The 20,749-nt window shown below is 42.7% G+C and overlaps 1 protein-coding gene across 5 annotated transcripts in view; it reads right to left on the reverse strand.

The window, feature by feature from the left end:
* The window catches only part of BAZ1B (bromodomain adjacent to zinc finger domain 1B), a 50,789-nt gene that overhangs the window by 8,061 nt on the left and 21,979 nt on the right, over positions 1-20,749 (reverse strand). For 4 of the 5 annotated variants that reach the window (XM_075719457.1, XM_075719458.1, XM_075719459.1 and 1 more), the window contains 8 exons: positions 19,204-19,342; positions 18,573-18,703; positions 16,870-16,981; positions 9,403-9,501; positions 8,788-8,965; positions 7,498-7,683; positions 2,928-3,075; positions 1,172-1,319 (listed from right to left, as the gene is read on the reverse strand). In XM_075719457.1, the coding sequence (XP_075575572.1) occupies positions 1,172-1,319; positions 2,928-3,075; positions 7,498-7,683; positions 8,788-8,965; positions 9,403-9,501; positions 16,870-16,981; positions 18,573-18,703; positions 19,204-19,342 (1,141 nt within the window). Of the gene's footprint in view, positions 1-1,167; positions 1,320-2,927; positions 3,076-7,497; positions 7,684-8,787; positions 8,966-9,402; positions 9,502-16,869; positions 16,982-18,572; positions 18,704-19,203; positions 19,343-20,749 lie in introns of all 5 variants that reach the window. The other variant, XM_075719461.1, reaches the window with a different exon arrangement.

The following is a 20,749-nucleotide window of genomic DNA, read 5'->3' on the forward strand; positions in this document are numbered from 1 at the left end:
GCTGTTGTAGGAGCCACAATTCTCTGGAGAAAGACAAACTCGAGTAGTAAAAGGAATAAGAATAACCTCCCACAGTACCTGGTGGGGAAAAAGTGCTCCCAGGCCAACATTTTTTTTCCTGCCTCAGCTAGGAAGACAAGAGCAGAAAGCAGATAACAAGACAGGTGTTATCCCACCTGATGGCTCTCATTCAGGAGCCAAGCAGCTTGCAGGTGACCCTGACACATCAAAGTAACTATGATCTCAGGCTAGAACAACTGCATTGAAGCCCTGTAATTTTTGTACAAGCCTGATGAACTCTTAAATGGTGCCCAGGGAGTAAGCAATACTCTTAACACCATACTCCACCTGCATGTTACAAGCTAGTACACCTCTTATTGTGCTGCCACTCTGGAAGGAAGGATCTGTTTGTTGACTGCTTATGCTTCAGATGCCATTTGATAACCTCACCTTGCTGACAAGCAGGTAGATGCAGCAGTCACAATCAGCAGAGGACATACATTGTAAACAGAAAAATACATCTCGTGTACATTTAACTTGCAGCTTGCAATTCAAAAAATAATTCAACCCCTTGCTGTCAGGAGGCAACTACTACTGTCTGCTGCATAGAACAACTGATTCCTCCTCAAATCATGTTCCCTCTATAAGGACTCCTGCCTTGTTAAGGCTTACCATGTCCAGAAAACCATGAGTGGCATTTTGTAGCCTGATTTTTAGTAGCACAGTAGGGGCTGAGCTGCAGCCTGGAGTAACATCTGCTGCAACTTGACAAGAACACAACAGCAACAGCCCAGTGGACTACAGTCAGGACTACAGTAGGGCAGTGCTACTTACTACACTCACATGAAAAAGCAACCCAACCAGCTGCTCAGCCAAAGAAAACAACAGCCCTTAGGCGCATCCGATTTTGTTTGATGTTTTGTGCATGTTTTCACTGCCACATGTAAGTTATTTATCAAAACTCCTGAAGTTGTCATGGGTCAGTACAACACAGGTGTGCTACAGTTACAGCCTGAAAAAATTGCTTTTCTATTGTGCCAGTGCCATTGAGTTAACTAGGCTATTTCAAACCTTTTAAAGGGGCTCTGTTTCAGGCTGGTTTGGTCGTCTTATAAAAGCACAGCTAGAACTGTGCATCAGTGGCAATGCAAAGGAAAGGAGGGTCACTTACCTGCCCCGTGAGCTGCGCCTGGCAGTAGAAGGCTGACATGCTGGGCACTGCCATTCACCATCTGGTATCTCATAGAGTGCCGGTCTCAAACAAAACAGGTGGAAGGCTTTGTTACACTCATCACACAGGATCAGCTTGTCATCCTCACCTAGGAGAGTGCAACTTGTAATTGAGTGCCACAGCCTTGCTCAACCTGAGAAGCAGAAGCTGATGCAGTGCAGGTCAGGACAAAGCAAGAGAAAGACAGAAAGTACCCTCTGACGGCAGGGACCTTTCCTTCTTGGTTCCATCACTGCAGTGGAAACCAGCAGCATTTAAAAACAAACAAAAAAAACAATCCAAAGTCCCTTGCCTTGCAAACATTTCATTTGAGGCAAAGGTAGAAACCTGCCAAATAGGTTCCACCCAGGCTAAATCTCAAGCCAAACACAGGGAAAGAGAAGTTTGCTGCAGAGATGCCCAAGAGCCTAGCAAGAAGTTATGAATGCAGCTATTCTTATTCTAGCCTCAATCTGGCCAACCTGCACAGCATCTTCTTTCTACTTAAGGTGCAAGCCTACAAAGAAAATCAGCATGCAGCAGAACTAGTCTCTCTGTGCTTCTGACTGATGCAGGGAAATGGGGAGACAGTCCTGAGCCAGCTATTTCATTTACTGAAGAGGAAAAAAAGAAAGTGCAGAGAGGTTGCCAGAATGTCTCTTTAACATCTCAGTTCTTAAGTTCTGTGAAACTACAATCTGTTAGTCTCAGGTGAGCCCCCTTTTACATCTGCCTAGAATCCCCTCTCAACAGGAGACAGGATGTTTTTGCATTGGTTTGGAATATCCCTGAGGCTCCACGGTGAAGGAGGATGTTGCACCAGTTCAGACCTTATCTCTCTGAAGAGGTGGATGGCATAGCCTTCTGGTAAACAAAAGTGGCCCAGCATTCCCCCAGAGGCCTGTCCGCCCTCATTTCCCACTAGTGTTTCAGCAAATAGAAAGCGAGACAAAAAGCATATGATGAGGCAGAATGTACTACCAAGATCTTTCCTCCAGGCTTCCATCCAAAAGGAGAGGTTAAGGCAGAACAAATTACTAGGACTCTGTCACTGGTGATAGGCCTTCTACTTCACCCTCCACCTGCAAAACTCTAAAGCCCTTCATCCTATAGCGCATACAGAGAAGGTGGCCCCTTGCTACCTTTTTGGTTACTTCCCCAGCCTTAGCAGAGCAGCAGCCATACACACATAGCTTAATTTCTCTGCTGTCACTCAAGAGGCAAAGAGTTTGCTTCTTTCAGCTCAAGTAGCTCTACTCCCACTCCAGCCTCAAAGTACAATCATTCCACCTTGCTCTCTCCCATTCGGCTACAAAGGATAACAACCTTCCCACCCTATCCTTGCTCATTCCTTCTGTAAAATATGGGATTAACTGAGAAGGTTCAGAGACCCAAAGACCATTCCAATTCAAAAATGAAACCAGGGAATGGACAGTGGCATAAGTGTTCCCAGAAGGATTTGTAGATGACTTGTGTCCAAGTACTCTAAATATCCAGGGGATAGCAGGTCTGCAATGTTCTGCAAGACTGTGTACTGGTTTCGTAAGAATGGTTTATTGGAGTCAGGGTCAAATGCTTCTGACTGTAAATCCTAACGTTCAGAACTCAAAATACAGCCAAAGACAGAGTGACAGACTACAAGGGCACGTTGCCTAAGCAGGGCATGGAGAGGTGACAGCGTCTGACTGTTATGCAGGCATGGGGCAGGAATGCATACCTTTCTTGCGACACACTTTGCATCTGGCATTCTCTGCCGACATATCCCACTTGATACAGGCATCCAGCATCCCGAGCAGCACGTGCATACGGGAGAAGGTCTGGGCCTCACGGATTGCTGTCTTCCACTTCTCCATGGCTGAAGCAACCTGCAGACAGACCTAACAACTTACAACGAAGCACACAGACACAGCTCACTATAGTCTGAAGATGTTTTTATATCCTTTAGCTGGGGCCCTTAATAACCAAAGCTCAACTCTGTATTTCTTTGCTTCTATATAGCCTCAGCAGTCCTATTTGTGGTTTATCCATAACCAGCCTCACTGGATCAGACAGTTTGTTCATAACAGTAGAGCCCTTTTGCATTTCATGGCCAGGCTGAAACAACTGATGTGAACTCCACTAAATTCTTGCTCTGAAAGTCTAACCCAAATAATCATCAGGCTAAGAAAATAAAAGGCAGAAATCTAGCACTGTAAAATGCGGGATGAAAGTTAGGCGACAGCTGGCAACACCACTTGAGTGTGGTGGATCAGAGCAGGCTGTGCTGCCCTCCAGTGGGTACTGCAGACACTCGAGACCATCCACAAGACCGGCCACATGCTTGGTCCGGCTGGTCCTCAGAGCTGCTTAGCTGGCAGAGGGGACCATGACATCAGCGACAATCGGATTTGACAGGCAAAGCATTTGGAGCCCCAAATATGAAACCAGCCGCTTTCCTGAGACAAGATGACCTCAGTACATGTGAAATCCCAGAATTAGCTGCAAGTGAGGATGAAAGCATTAAACCTTAGATTTGCACCAAGGCAACTGCTGGAGTCTGCACATAGCAAGCCACATGTGAAATCTCAAACTCAGCTCTGGAGGTTTAGAAACAACGTTGCGGTAAGTCGGAAATGCACCAGAACAGGGAAGCAATCCAGAGCCACTGGATGTTCATGTTCAACTCCAACGTTAATCCTTCACTTTACAACAATGAGGTGATGGCCTAGACATGACAGGTACATAATAGGACTCAAGTTAATGTTCTTCTACCTCAGGAGAATGCAAAAAGAAACAGTGAAGCATCAGATGGGAAAATCTAAACTCTGCAGCTGACAGCAATTTGGGAGCCAAACAAAACCCAGGATTTTTGCAGAGTTGCACATTCTCCTCCCACTGAATTTGAGGAAGCACAGCATATATTAGATGCTTGGAAAAAAACACACAAACTGTTCTAAAATGCCAACATCCTTGCTGCCATTGCTAGCATGGAACATGGAGCCCAAGACATTCAAGACAAATGGAAACCTGCACAGCCTACTGTGGCAGATTACACAGCGCTGTGCTGTTTCTTTGCAGAACATTGTTGAGGTGCTTCACATACTGTGTAATTCATTTTCCAACTAACTGTTCCATGGGTTTTGCTGTTAACATACTGGGTAACTGCTGGGCCAAGATAAATCTGCAAAAGTTGCTGGCAAGTTTTGCTCAGACTTTTCTCCCCAAGCTGTGGAATTTAACAGATTTTTAGCCTTGCTTCCCAAGCATCATGAGACTACAGCATTTGAGCAGTACAATTACCAAGAGAGTTCAGACTGCCAACTAGGCAAAACAGGAGACTGAAAGAAGTTACTTAAATTCCCTCCTGACTGGAGAAGAGCAATCTAGCAGGGAAACCAAAAACAAACAAACAAAAAAAAAAACCACCACAAAAATACTAAAGGAGAAATCCTCAGTCACAGTTCAGCTTCAGAGTGACAGAAAATACCTGCTTTGGTAAAGGTGGACAAACCTCCAGCTAGAAAGGCTCTCATCTGGTATCATAAAATGACAGAAATTCCTCTGAACAGCTGAAACAGTAATTGCTTGGTTGTGAAGCTGCTCTTTGAGGTATTCTCTGCAGGTGAAGACTGGCCCCCCCAGCCTTTTCCCTTGTGAACACCGCTGACAGCAAGTAGCAGAGGTGGATCACCTACCCATGCTCTTCACTATGCTTAGATTGTGCTGCAATGTCAAGCTGCAAAAAGGTCACATATTCCCTGCCCTATTCTGCGATAGTCCAGAGTGCAACTGCCACTGGAAATAGGAACCTTTGCATAAACACAGAGGCACAAGACTGATTTTCAGAAACAGCCATAAGCCAGGTCTACATTGCAATCTTTTGCCACTCAGCAGTGTGATCTCTAGCTATGTAGCCGAGCCAGAAGGAACCCTTAGTATAGACAATTATGTCAGCAAATGTGTGCCTATTAAGCCATAACTTGTTTTTCACAGGAAAAATGAGACATAACCATACCACAGGATTGCAATTTCACTCGTATAGTCTGTAAGTGTGTTTTTCCAGTATGGCTATGCTGTATTTTACCTGCTATGTACTCTCAGTGCAGTTCTGGCTTTAAAAGACTTCATAAATCTTGGCCAATGCAGAAGATTTGTCTTTAGAAGCCTAATCGTCAGGTTTTTTAAATTGGATAACTATATCTAAGATCTGGGCTGCTCTTTCAAGGTCATCTATAAAGTTTTTCTGCTTTGGCACAAAGAAAGCTCATTCCAGATAAACTGAGGCAAAAAAAAAAAAAACCCCAAACAAACAAAACCCAAACTCCAAAACAAACCAACAAACAAACCAAAAACCCCAACATAAAAGTTGAACATTGCTTGTACTACCACAACTGTCTAGGAAACTCTGAGCCAGATAAAGAAGGCACTGCACTGCATAAATAAATGCTCCAGAGACATCGGCACAACACAAAAACCAGTGCTCTGGAGGGAGAACTGCATGACCACACACTCAGACTGGCAATACCGAAATCTGCCCGTACACCTATAAGGCTGAGCTGTATAGCTAAGTATGCAGTCACATTAGACAAACTGGGTAATACTAGAAAAAAAATTGAAGTAACTTATGATTACAAGTCCAGCAATATTCAGAAATTCTACCATTCCAGCTGGTTTATGGAGGAGAAAGTACAAATTGGGATGTTTCAGTCACACAGAGCACTTCATCTAACCAGGTTGCTGTAGCTGAAAATTCTGCAATTGCTAGAATGAAGCATGCCACAGAAGCCTGGCCTTGCTGTCACAAGTGATGCTCATGTCAGTAAGTGAGCAATGCTCTAAGGTAGAACAGAGAAACTAACCAAACATTCATGGCCAAAATGGCTCAATTTTCAGGCAAATAAAGGCTTGGCTTTTAAATCTGATATAGCTTTAGCAATAGTAAAGAAGTGACCAGGGTTCAAATACAGAGCTCATGTTGCTGAATTACTATCCATTTACATATTGTAGTAAATCCAATGTTACCCTTAAAATATGTCCTACAGGTATAACCCTTATGGTTATAGCTGTAAGATGCATGAGAGTAAGGCAGGATATGGTGTTGCTGTAGATACAGGAAATGTGATGATCCAGGTCCTTTTTGTCCCAGACATAACTGATTTTTACAGCTCTGTATTCTGCTGATAGCTTTTAGGATAAGGTAGCCTTCTATTCCCCCTGCACTAAAGACTGGAAGATTCAAAGTTAGCAAAGTTTAAATACTTCAGGACAACTGAGGAATGTGAAAATTTCTAGTGCCTATCCAAATATCCTGCTAACATGGCAATACCACAGCATAGCAAAGACTTGATGTTCAAACAAGAGTTCAGCATACACTGACAGGAGCTTTAAACAAAACAAAAAACAAACACAAAAATCCCCAACCCCCAAAAACCCATACCCCAGCACCCATCAAGCATCTAATATTTCTTTTTTAAGTTGGGAATTTCAAATAGTTCCGCTGATCCAATTCTGATCTTGCTACTTCTGCTGAAGTCAATGATCAATCAGGGCAGAGTGCTTTGAAGGGGGCAGTGGGAAAAGTCTTGTCATGGGTCACTAATGTCCCATTCAACTCTGGGCACAGAAACTACCTGAGCACTAGTATCCTTCTTCGGATTAAACACTGGTACAGCTCAACTGTCTGTATGACCCTACCAAATCCTCTGCAGCTCTTCTCCATCCCTTCTGAGCTTTGATTTGGAAGGCTATGTATTTACCCTCACAGTACCGCCTTTCTACTGCGGGCACATATGGCTCGTTTGCCCAGATGTCCAGACAAGCTGTGTGCAACCCACAATTGCATCTTCTTTGGGTGTCCCCATGCATACAATGATATTTACCTGAATCTAACTCCCTTGCAGTCACCAAAACTTCAACATGTCTCTCCCCCTCTTTACAGATCAAAGGCATTAAAGCCACCATCAGTCCTCTCTGATAGATATTAACTCCTGTTAAGTACTCTAAAAATGCTCTCTAATATGCTTTAATGAAAGTACCCAACTTGTGTGAGGAACTGCACAAACGAAGTCAAATATTTGACTTGACCCATTTCCTGTTCAGAGAGAGAAAATTAACTGTGATTCCACAATGATTTTCATTTTGCCAATACCTTTACTCTTCAAAATAACCAGGGAACACCCGGCCCCATAAACAACAAAAAAACATTGCACTCTAAACTTGGAATCCAGAGAAGCTGCTCAGGATTTAGTACCCCATGAAATGTGCTGTCCCTCCTCAAGACTGATACAGACCCCTGAAGTGAACAATACCTTAGCTTCTTCTGCCATTTTCTTATCTTCATCTATCTCCTCAGCCTTGGCAATGTAGTCTTCTCCTTGATGTTTCCTTCTCTTCTGCTTGGGGGCCATGAAACCTTGCAGAAACTTCTTAACAACACCAGCTTGGAGTGCAATCACACACTCTCCAAAATCCTTCAGGCTCTCTAGTGAGTATACCTGTTAGGAGGAGCATACAATCACGTAACAGTTGGACGTTACTCTGTGCTGTTTTAGGTGGGTCTGTCCTGCAAATGGATACATGTGATACTTAACGCAGTGCTCTCATCCACCATACTTGGTTATGGAATCAGCATATTGCTGCTCCTTCTGCTAGCTAGAGTTCTTACATAGCAGATGGGCATGCATAGCACTGTTCAGAAAAAAGCATCATGCCTTAAAAAAACCAAACAAACAAAAAAAAAAACTCAACAAACCCACAAAACACCAAATCCAAAATCCATGATGACCAAGCACTAAGCCATTCTTCCACTCCTTTAATGACTTCACTTTTCCCCTCCTCTTAACACTTATAGTCTCATCTACATGGGGAATTCTCTGCAGTGACTCAGGATGCAGCTTAAACAAAGCTTTAACCATTCCAAGCCAGCCAATGTCATCCTTTGGTAGGAGGAGCATGCACTAGTCACAGGAGTGTGTACTCCATCCACACCAGGCAGATTCATCCCCTCCTAAGGACACTCAGTGCACCAGTAATGCTGATGCGAGTTAGGCTGAACTAGCCAGAGCACTAAAAATTCATACTTTAGTTCACTGCACAGTAACTTTTGTGCTGACATACCCATGAACAAAACACCCCTTAGGTCCTGGAACTGGGACAAAAATCACTACCCAAAGGCTAAAGTGGTATGAATTTGGGGGGGGGGGGGGAGAACAACAACCAAAACCACCCCCAAAACCAAAAAAAAAACCCCAAAAAACTCCAAAAGGGAAAACCGCTGCCGCCTTTGACACAGAAGCTAAAAATCAGCTGCAAAGAGTTCTGCTAATGCTCCATAAAGAAGTCCGCCACTAGATGAAGGAAATAGGACAATTTAACAGCTGTGCAGGACACCTAGCTCCAATATTATGAGCCACCTACACCAAAAGGACCTCAAGCCAGCAGCTGTGTAATCTTGAAATAATAGTTTAGAAATAGAGGACACACGAGAAAACTGGTTTTCCTGATCCTCTTGTCCGAGGAGAACAAAAGACTCAAGACCTTCCACAGAAAGTATCAGCTTGCACTTGTCTTGCTCAGTACTACTTTGCCTGTTCACTCACTTTTGCTTCATATTCTGGTGTCACATCAACATATCCCAGGCCTCCTTTTTGCAGCCGAGTTGCAACCTCAATTAGATCACTTCGGAGGTAGTTCAGCAGCTCCTGGTTGCCATCACAGGATTTGAGGCCCAAGTTCTGCTTCCGAGCCAAATGGATAGAATGTATGATGTCCTGATACCTGGTGGATCAAAAACAACCTTTGAATACATGCAGGCCACTGCCCTGTGAGCTGTGCAGGCACTGGGGCAACAGTGGTATCCATCGTGATCTACATACTCCACCAGTGCAGGACGTTCTTTGAAAGATGCATGAAAGCACATGGTGGTAGTTCTGGCTCTGTGAGTCAAACAGCACTGCCTTTGTTTCCAGTTGCAAGGAGCAATTTAAAGACTGACAGAAGCTCTTCACAGTTTAGATCATTACTTATCAAGACCCTGCCATTACTGCCCAAGAAAAACAACAATTTCTCATCCTCAATATCCTCCCCTCTTCAGCATAGGCACAATCAAAGCAAAGCGCAGAATGCTGCCCCAGGAATGGAAAGGCTTGCTGTGATGAGGATACACTTTGACTTTGAGAAAGCACACACAGAAAAAAAAAAAAGAGCAGGCTCACCTTTTCTCCAAACGCTCCTTTAGCTGGCTCTCCCTTACTCCTTGTGGGTGCAGGCAGTCCAGCAGCTCATCCAAATCCTTCTGACTGTCACAGAGAAACCTGAAAGATATAACATGCACCAACATCAGCTAACATATCTCTGTGGCAAGACAATTCCCTCTTCTAAATAGTTCACAAGTATTAGTAGGCAGGGATGACAAGTAACCTATATCCCAACCCCACGGAGCAAGGTGAAACACTTCCAGTAATGCTGGCATAAGCCTTCTGACTCAGACTGGCCTCATTTCAAGGTCCCCAAATGTAGCCAATTCCAGGGTAAGAAAAATAAAAACAAAATAAACATAGAACTGATTTATAGATTTTTACCCATTAAGTTTATTAAAACATTGGCATTTGAATTTACTCATCTACCCCAGGGATTAGATTCACTAAGTTGCAGTTAGTTTAAGTAATCTGAATGCCATTTTAGATGCACTAGAAAAGATTAACACGCTATGCACTGCATAGCATAGCAGTTTAATCTTCTTTCTGCAGAGCCTTCAACTTCTTTCATTAACCCAAGAAGTCCCCAGATTAACAAAGGGTATGTCCTAGCTTATACCACAATTGCTGATGAGGTAGATTTGTGACTGTGAAGGCTACACCCTCTGCAAGCGCAGAAGTCCTCCTTTCTAAGAAGATTGCCTTAACTTGAAAGCTTAAACGCAGTATGTGAAAACTACATTCATTAGCTTTAAATCTTTCTGCTCAGAAAGTCCTTCAGGGCAGCAATGGTAATTGGCAGTTAGCTGAATCTAAAAGGGGAAAACTTTTGCAGAGATCTCTACACAAGGCATTCTCTCTGCAATTCCAGAGTACAATCAAGTTTTAATGCTGGGTTGTAGATTTAAACTAGCTTTAGGACAGCCTGAAATTCTGCTCTTTTCCTCTGTTTTTTCCAACTCTATTCTAGGATGACATGGAGCTTCCTCACCTGATGGGGGTGGGGATTCAATCTGAGCTTCAGAGCTCATTTACAGAAAATAGGATTAATTACATATATTCTAGAAGAGGATTACTACTAGGAAGAGGGAAGTGAGGGAACAGCAAAATCAACCTTATATGGAAACAACTGCAAAGGACCACTGTGTGATCTTTACCAGCCACAATGACTCCAGATCTAATTTTTCTTCTTAGGCACAAGCTCAGATGAGCCGAGCAACAACTAGAGAAAGATGCTGTTCTGGCTTCTCTTGAAATAACAGTATCTGCAATGCTTATTTTTCTGGCAGAAATACTTACTAAATATCATACCTGAAAAGAAAATATTTCAGAGTTCTAATATGCTTATATTAGGGGAATGGCCTCACAATTTGCATTCAGTTAGTAAATTAATTACTCTAATAAAACATAGGATTGATTGTTTAAATATGGAAGAAAAATAGTTTCTTGCCAGTCACCTGCTTCCGTATACTCCAGCCCTGTGGAGCATTCTCACTTTGCACACTGAGATCAAATCTTTTGGCCACCACTATCCTCTGCACACCTTCCCTGCGAGGAACAGTACAGAGCAGCTCCAAGTATCTTTCACCCACTAGAGCCTAGTACAGGCACTTAAAAAGTAGTAGTGATTAAGGGCTGGTCATGGGATCCAATAGGCATTTACAAACCTGTAACAACATAACTTTTGTCTTTTTCTTATAGGTGCCACTTACAGTGACTAATTAGTATTCCTACATTCACTGGAAGGTCTACAGATAGACCACTGCAAGGACTAGCATTTCTAGGTCTACTGGACTTTTGCTAAATAAAAAGAAATTTCTCTAGAATATTTGGTATCAAATTGCTTCCAAACCCTTGAGGCAAAATCTTGGGATTGGTCCTAAGCCATATTTCAGTATGAAGAATCTGTCACAATACAGAAATGGCATAAACCAAGCTTCAAAACAGTTGCCCTGCAGATACCCAGCAGAAGACTGTTTCTCAGGCACGTTGCGAAGGTTGCCTAGGTCACAATGAAACCACATCAGTCATTGCTGGTGATACACCACAGGATCCAGCTGGAAAAATATCTGAGTAGACCATGCCCAAGCTTTCTCAGCTTTCCTCCATGACTGCAAATCTAAGGGGGGAATTCCCTGCACAGTTTTGTCTTACTGTAAAAATGAAAGGGCACTGGAAACAGCATATGGTGCTTGGATTCTCCAGTGTTATGTAGTTTGGGGAAAGACAACACAGGCTGCTGGCCAACATGGGAAAGCAGGTATCATCCTTTCAAGAAAGCTAGGGATAAGCCCTGGCACAACTTTGTTCCTGCTTAAAAGGAAATGGGACAGGGAAGGGAGAACATCTGCAACAGGCCTTCCCAATTCACCCTGAGAGTAAGAACTGGGATTTCTGGGAGAGGGAACTGTTCTACATTAGCTTGAACTAAAGTGTGCAAAATATAGACATATGAAAGAGGTACCTGTGTTAGTTTGATTGGTGACACCTTGCTGCTCTGTGCAGCCACAGCTCCTCGTTCTCAACCTAGCTCCATACACTCCCTACTACCTGAAGGAACCACCTGCATGTCCAACTAGGGCTCAACCAGCATGAGCCTGGGAGCACGGATATAAGACAGGGCTGGCATTTTAAACGTGGGAGGCAACAGGTCCATGAGCTTGGGGGTCTTGGTATGAGGGAAGGGAAGGCAATTGGTACCCTTCATGTGGCCTGACAGAGCTTAATAACACAATCCAGAGTGATGGGAAAGATGCCTTTGGGAGAGCGAAGACCAGATGGAGGTCTTCAAACTGATCTGAAAGGGGAAAATCCTGACTGGGGCGAGGGCTTCCCGCATCCCTAAATAACAGCCTAGATTTTTTTCTTACATTTCTGGTGGCACAAGCCAGCAGACTGGTCAGCAATCAAAACAGAAGGGACAAATGGCACAAGCAGCAAGTCAAAAGGAGCCCTCAATATTCACTCAGGCTGAGTATTTCTACTTGTTCTCAGGCTGCAAGGGACAGAGAAAGGTATAAAACCTGGACTGCAGGCTAGGGAATGAAGAAATCAAGAGGACAACATCTAGAGGAGCCCAGGATCAGTACCTGCTCTGGAGGGTTGGTGGAAACAGGGGAACTCCATCTGTAGAATATAGGCGTGAGAATGGAGTCTGTCAGCACCCACTCATGGTTAACTCAAATTGTCTGCTGAGGGGACCCGCCATATCATGGTGTATTCCTAATAGATGAAGAACAATGGGAGTTACTCTGCAGAGATGCCACTGTTTCCAAAATTCAACTGCTTTCTGACCAGGATGAGCAAGAAGTCTCCTACATACTAATATACTGCAAAGGTTGTGATTAAGCCATGGTTCTTGCAGGAAAGACCAGTATGTACACAGCTCACTAAGCACTACAGTATGGACAAAAGACTTTTTCAGGAACCATGTGCCCAGAAGCTTTAAATGGGGAGATTTTTTAATAAGCATCAACATCAGTGAAAGTGGTGCACAATGTTAGAAATGTCCATCTGTCTGGAGTAGACAGAAGTAACCAAGCATTTCTGATACTGAATGAGAACAATGATTCAGCCTCTGCACTTTTAGAACAGAACACAGGGCCCTCTTCTTTTTGGGGACAAAGTACTGAAAGCAGAAACCACTTCCATGAGATACTGTTTCTGTAAGCTCTTGGCAGAAGTACAGAATCTATTTCTCCCTTTATCAATGTCCTACCAGACCCCATCCTCAAGGAGAAAAGGGGCAGGACTATGAAATGCAGCCATTCATGGAGTTAGCTTGGTGTTCATTTCAAAGTCTCATCGCTCTAGAGTATAAAAGGGTAAAGCTAAAGATGCTCTATGTGCACTGTGAGGCTACTCTCAATCCCATGTTAGGAAAAAGAGACAGATGGCAGGAGTTAAAGCAGAACACAAAGAAATTAAGCTTCCTATGCACCACATGCTAATATTATGAGTTACAGCTGAACAAGTCCTTGTATCCAAAGGACAGGGGGTGTAGATGATATCCAAGGACTTCAGTGTGGTCTTGGGGATCCTCAGGGTGTGCAAGGACAATGTGCAAACAGCAGCCAAGGAGGAGACTCTTCCATAACCATCTACACTCATGGGAGTCCTTGAGACTGGAGACATCAATGGCAATTGCCACAGAGGAAAATATAATAATAGGAATATAGATTTCCTCAGAGGGAAGTTCTAGTTACTGGCTATCCCCTGAAATCACAGCTCTCTGGTTGTCACTTATCTTCTTATGTAAGCCTACCTGTAAATGGTGACAGCTGTCAGATAGGTACTTAACAAATAGGCTCTTTGCAGTTCTAGAGCTTTAAAAGAAAAGTCTTTCAGCTGAGGAGGCTTACTGCTTATCTGCAGAAATGGCCCTGTCAGTTAGGAGAAAGTCATGCAGATAGCACAGAAGAATCCTAAGTTAGAAGTGGTTACATTTTTTTTGAAAAGCTGCCATTGTGCCCCCTGCTCACTTTAAGGGCATGAAGGCCTACATCTAGCTCAGATCTTCCATTTGCATTGCTTTACCTTGACATCCTGACACTGCCAAACTGCTTGGCAGAACAATGCACACAGGCATGATACTCTCAGTAAGAAAATCAGTAAGTGCTGTGATTGTTAGCAGTCTTTCCTAGCAGGTACCAAAAAGGACAGAAGTCAAAGACACTGTGGAACAAGAGCCAGGCAAAAAAAGAAAAAAATCCCACCCAGCTCAGTATCTTATTTCTGAAGCAAAAGGGCAGAGCAGGCATACAGTGACATTTCTTTGACCTGCCCCTCCAGATTTTAGCATCTGCTGGTTTGAGGACTTCCTTGTGTGCCAGGACAAGAACCTTTGTGCTTAATACTCCTCAATGAACTCCTCCTTCAGCAATTTGTCCAACTGGTGCTTTGAACGGGTACAAATTTGAAGATCCACAGCAACTGGTAGCAGTGAGTTGCATACATCAGCTGTATCATCTGTAGTAGTACTTTCCTCTCTATTTCAAAACTGCCATTTGCTAGTTTAATTTCCTGATGTCTTTTTTCTGTATCAAAAGAAAATCCTCTTTCTTTAGGAGACTTCCACAATATCCTCTAGCATTACTCTCCATCTCCCTGCTGAACATTCAAATTAAGAGTATTTCTGTAATTTGTTTTGTATCTCTTAGCCAATTATTCACTCATGAGAAGAATTTCCCCCTTATCCTAAGGCAGGCCCTGTAATAACAGATCTTGTGAAGCAAGATTGTTCCCCAAGGAAAAAGAAAAAAAAAATTGGTTTCGCCCTTAGTCTGTACTTCAGTTTATCATCCTTTTTATTTCCTTCATTTAGACTCAACCACAGTTTTTAAGTAGGTGTTCTTACTTTTAATAGCTTCCTTATCCTGATGTGAACCATTCTGAGAATGTTTTGTTATTGCTGCTGTTTTGTTTGCAAGTTTCCTCAAACCTTTTTTTCAAAGGTAAGAGGCAGCACTTGCTTTGACCACCTAGTATGGAAACTTTAAGACAATCTCTTTGAAAGCATTTTAGGCTTTTAGCTGCCACTTTAAGCTTTTTTTTTTTTTTTAACAAGCTTCTTAATTCTTTTTGTTGTTCTCTTTTTTTAAGAAAGTAGAATACCACATATTATGGTCAATTCATACAAAGTAGCTCTTAGTAACAGAATATAACTCAGTCCTGAGAGTGTACATGACCTGGTTCAAAGAGCTGCTTCTCCTAGGCTGTATGACTAGTTGCTCTATAAAGAACTCCTACCTTTGTAATCACTCTGATCTCTCTCAGCATGTCATTGAGAGTTGCCAACCTGATTGAGCAATTCAACGCTGTAATATCAAATGCTATGCTTTTTCAAGTTCGACCTGGAATTACAAGTTGCAGGGATTCAGTGCTACTTAACTCATCTGATTTGGCTCTATGTTGTCTTCAGTTTATACAAATATGCATTATTAATTTAAGCTACTGTTTTCCCTATATAATTTGTCCTTCTACTGGAACACATCTTGCCATCTCTGCTAAATGAAGACCAAGTATTACAAAAGGCAGTTAGAGTGGAGAGGACTTCCCTGTGGATCGTACTCTCCTCTACAACCTTCTGTTTAGTATGCGTTCCCTACGAAAGCCCAATTGCTTGAATTTTGGCCATGTTACAAGATGTGCTAAGGACTAGATTGAGAAAGGGGTAGAGCAACTGTCATTGCAATATTGGACAGAATGAAGGCATGCAGAGGAAACTGCTATCTCCTATGACCTGCTAGTAATGAAAGAGAAGGGGTGGAGCAATACAAAGAGTCAGCACTCAATGCTGACAGTTTAGACGAATCAAGACATGCACAAATTTCAGTCTCTGTAACAGTTCCTGTTGGGGGAGCAGGAACATCTGTAGTATAGTAGTTCTGACTTGCAGCAGTATAACTATGCTTTGGAGCTAAGCTCACAACTGGTGGTGATATATTTATCAAAGACCAAGTAATACCACTTTGTGTGTCAGCAGTGGAAAACTCTGGGGAAAAGCCACTGCTAATAGGGGAGCTGCAGGAGCAAATACTTTGTGACAGTTACTTCTCAGAGTTATTTAAAAAAAAATGCAGAGTCCTTCACAGGCAGTTTAGCAGGTAAAGCTGTAGCCAGTATTTTCTGGCATGGGGACACTGCTGATCACTCCTTACCACACAGGGCAACAGCCAACATAGGAGATTTTCTTTAAAGATGAAAGACATTGGTAGGACAAATTCCTGGAGCAAGTCACAATCAAACATGCTCGAAGGCAGAGTGTTTAGATTTGATTCATCAACATGGAAGAATAATTTTGCTAAATGATAATTATCAGGAGCAACAAAACCCAATTGCATGATATGGTGCTATAGGAGAACAAATGGACACCACCACAGTCTGCTGTGAAGTCTAGGAAGAAGACACTGACAATGAGCTGGGGGATGGCTCTGCATGTCTCACATAGTATAAGAACACACAGGATATAGGCCTGCCTCCAAGGATCTCAATGAAGACTTTGATTTCATGTGCTCAAGGACCCCATGTGCCACAATTCAGGTCTGCTGAGATGAACCATGAAGGAAAACCTCCTAGACACACTTAGCTAGGTCACTGCTTCCCTCCTCCTTTTTTTTTTTTTAAAAAAAAGTAACACTTACCAATACTGAAAAAAGCACACAGCAATTCTTTTAAATTAACAATTCTTCTGGATATAAAATATTTAAAAAACAATACATCAAAGTAGCATTTTACCAGCTTAATTTATACTGGCTTTAAGTCTGATCGATTAGGTTGATTATAATGATTCCACTGGCTCTTGGACTGGCTGCCCTATTAGCCATTCACTACTAGTAATAGTATCAGTAACAGAGGCCTGGAGAGCTGCTAAACTAATCCAACTGTTAAGTACTGAAAGAGTAATAGGTATGTAGCAAGGTCTATCAAAAGACTCTGAGTCCTTTGATGCTTTGAGTACTTCGCAGCTACAAAAGCATGTGTTACCATAAGTTCTGTCCCTGCTTGGGTGCAGTGGTCTCTGTGGGAAGGTCTGCAGCCTGCACAGACCGATGAAGCTTGCTCACTCTGCCATCGGTGGCTGTGCTCTTCCGCTTGTCTGTAAAAGAAAAGCACAAGCTCAAGTGTATTCTCATGCATCTTCCTCCTCAGTGAGCATTTTTATTTTGCAAAAACTAACCTATCTCCAGTTAAGTGTTTATATTCAGCATCTAGGCCAGCAATATAATACATTTGTCAGGGAAAACTAATCCAGAATTAGTTTGCTAAAGCTCACAGTATATGCATTTACAGAAATACAAAAATATAATGGATTTTTAAAGAAATTACTGCATCATAATGCACATACATAAAATTAAGAAAAGCATTCCTACTACTTCAAATACATAAAACTAGTTTCACTTTTTAGCTATATACCGACAAAGTAGTTTTAGAACTGAATGAGTTATAAGTAGGATGTATTTGTATTTCTCAGCATCTTAGACAACAGCCTGACATGAATTTAAAACTTTGCCTATTTAAGCCTTTGCTTGCTAAGTTTCAAAAGAAACATGCTGAAATCTTGCACGCTAAATACACAGGCAGCAGTTGAGAAATTAAATCAGCTGGAAGCAAGCTGGTGTATAGGAACATGGCTGGTCAATATTTCAAAAAGTTCACATAAGAAAATATATCCATTGAGGGCCGCTGAATGATACCACCTCCAGCTCAACAAGTCACCAAGATGCAGACAGCTGGGAAGTTACATGCTGGATGAAGTGTCCCACTGTAGGTTTGCCCATTCTTCTACAGATGCCTACTCTGCCCATTGTCTGAGAAAAAATGCTGCCAGGTGAGAGCTCTCTGATTTAACTCAATATAGCCTCTCACATGCAGTATTGCTGTAGATGGACTCAATGTCAGCCTACAATGCTTCAAAAGCAAAAATAATCAGGACTGAAACTGCTACTAGAGTCAGGCTATAGCATGCTCTTCTGTACCAAGAACTATTTCCACGCACAAAAGTGTTAAGTTTCCTTCCCCACAGACTGACTTTTGTGCATGTCCAAGTTCTGCCTGCAAGGGTCTACCACCCAGACTCCAAGTCAGCCAGGCAAAATTAGAGGAAGCACTTCAGCTAGTTGTTGCACCTCACCTGCACGCTCAGTACAAGATGAACAGCAGGTTGAGAGGACATGTGAAAGAGGGCTGTTTGCCAAAATGGCCTCCATCAGCAAAGCTATAGGTATCCAGAAGACTGTCCTGCTTGATACTATTTCACAAGTTAATCTGTGAGTCTTGCCACAGGTGGCATGTTCGCATTGTGATGGATACCCTCACCCTCTGCAGCATGCAGCTGAACACTTGTCCAAGAACACTGGCACACTGCAACTCAGCAGGTTCAGAGTAAACCAGAGGGATTAGTCCACAATTGACATCAACCTCACTGCTTTTACGAGAGAGGTGATTGTATCCTACGGTCCTTATGTGGTACATTGCAGGCAGTCTCAAGACCTGCAGCGGCAGGAGGGAGATCATCATGAGCATCAGACTCTCCTGTGTGAAGGCTTCTGAAGTTTAAAGAAGGCTTCAGTCAGAGTATCCCCATGAAAACACTCGGACTAGACAGTTCTCTCCCACATTCACAAATTCATTCTAACAGTCAGACAGCAACAAAAGGAAATGTCCACAGAGAAGCAGGCTGACCATACCTCCTGGGCTGTAGTCCTTTTTAAAATCTTCTTTTTTCTGATGGGGAAGGATGAATCTGTAGTCTATACTGTCATGTACCCAGCCTTTCTCAATGAACAAACCAGGAACCTCATCGGAAAACAGCCAATACCTGTAGGAAACATACATGTTAACAGGTACCTGTCTCCTCTTCTGGCTAGTTACACACATTTGCCTTTATTTGCATAGAGGGGAGAAGCATCTCCATGCTTCACTCAAAAACTGAATGCATGTATATCTTTATATTAGCACAGTTGAGAAACATGAAAAGGTTTTGTTAGAATCCATTCTAAGAGCATTCCTGTGCAACAAGCCTGAAAAAAACCAAGAAGATGGTAATTAGGTTCCTGAGCACTGATGCAAGCACTTGAAGCTCCACTGGCTAGTGGATCCCAACCTCCACAGGAAGGCCTCAACAAGCTGGCCATGTAAACCAGTGAAGGCCATTACGCTCTATATACACAAAAAACCTCACTTCTGCTCTCCTCCACAGTTCAATACACAGAGAGTCCTCTGAACACTCTCTATATCAATCACTTCTTGGGGTCTGCTATCTGATAAAACTCCTCTCAGAGGGGAGAGCCAGCAGTTCGGGATCGTTCTCTTTCCTACCTGTTATGATTACGATCGGTGCCAACTGGGGTCCTGCGCATCACCAGCTTCGCTTTGGCAATTCCATCCTGGAAAGTTTTCTCAGCTGCAGCTTTATGCTTCCGGATTCTTTCTTCCTCTGCTTCTTTCTCCATCCTCACTGTTGGAATCAGCACAGAGAAGTATTAGCTTTCTTTTACTCTATTCAGACATCAGTATTCTCTTTTATTTTACTACACCATGGGGGTTAAAAATAAAATTATTGGTTTTCTTTTAGCACAGCCATCCACCCTTCATCTTACTTTCCACCCACCATCCTAGAAAAAACTCACAAATTATTAAGAAGTCAAGGCATAAAGATGAACTGGGCTGAGGAAAGAGGAAAGTCTGGATAAAAATTCTCTGGCGAAATTAGTTTTCATTATTATTTCTCATTCTAGATCAACAAAGTGGCACCCATTGCTGTGCAATCCCATATAACAACAGGGTCAAAGATCTTTAATTACAGCACAATATATGACAAGGACTTCTGCTCTGTCCAGTTCAAGTGTTGGGAACGGTCCAGCTGTGACACCACAGAGATCAGCATGGCTAATGGACACCTGCATTTCCACAACTGCATCTATGGGGAACACTCTCCCTACAACCTTACCCACCAAAAAACAGATCTGGCACAATAGAGGCCTCTGCCAGGCACAGCTGTCTCACAACAGTGACCAAGGCACATCTCCTAACACCTCACGCTTTCCCATATATCCTATGATGTGGAAGGGCATTAAAATAGAAACCTCAGGTTTCCAATCCATGACAGAAGTATTGGAATTTCAGTAGCTCTCAATATCCATGGCTGCTGACAAAAAAAAAGGGGGAAAGAAAAATATGAGGTGGCCTAAATCCTGGCATCACAGGCTCCTTGACAAGAGTCTTACAGAACAAAACACGTCTACATAAGGAGCAAGAAGAAAGGGAGCTTCTGCCAAGAGACAAATCATTAAGGTCAACGGGATTTACGCTTCTCATGATCGTTCAAGAGTCTCTCTACACTTTGCCCATCTCTGAAGAATAGGTGTACTTTCATGAAGAACTGCCTGAACAAAAAGGAACAAAACGTCAAGTTGAGTCACACCAGCTCTTCAGAGTCTGATCTCAGTGTAACAAAAACACAACCCCTTCACAACTTGCACAAAAGGCTATGGACAACATTCTTCTGTGTCCTGAGAAAACCTGAGGGAAAAAATAAAAAGGATGAAGAAACAAAGACTTATCTTTGCATCACAAAGAAGGGTTTGAAGCGGATGAAATGAGACCATATGGAAGGGGTGAGGTGAAGTGGGGCAGGTAAAAGCGAGCATATAGAGGTCGTATGCTGGCTGCTGTCCCAGGGAGAAAGCTAACTTTTTGCTAGGACTTTTCCCCAGGGCTACTACCTAATCTTTCTCTTGCATACATTTTCTATATCAAGACTGGTTTGATAACAGTTGATTAGTAAATACCTGGTAAGTCTCTGAAGTCCTGCCAATGTAATCAATCCTGACTGATTAGGAGACATGCTGAAAAACATACCCTT

This window comes from Pelecanus crispus, chromosome 12 (assembly GCF_030463565.1).
Source record: "Pelecanus crispus isolate bPelCri1 chromosome 12, bPelCri1.pri, whole genome shotgun sequence".
In the NCBI taxonomy this organism is placed as follows: Eukaryota; Metazoa; Chordata; class Aves; order Pelecaniformes; family Pelecanidae; genus Pelecanus; species Pelecanus crispus.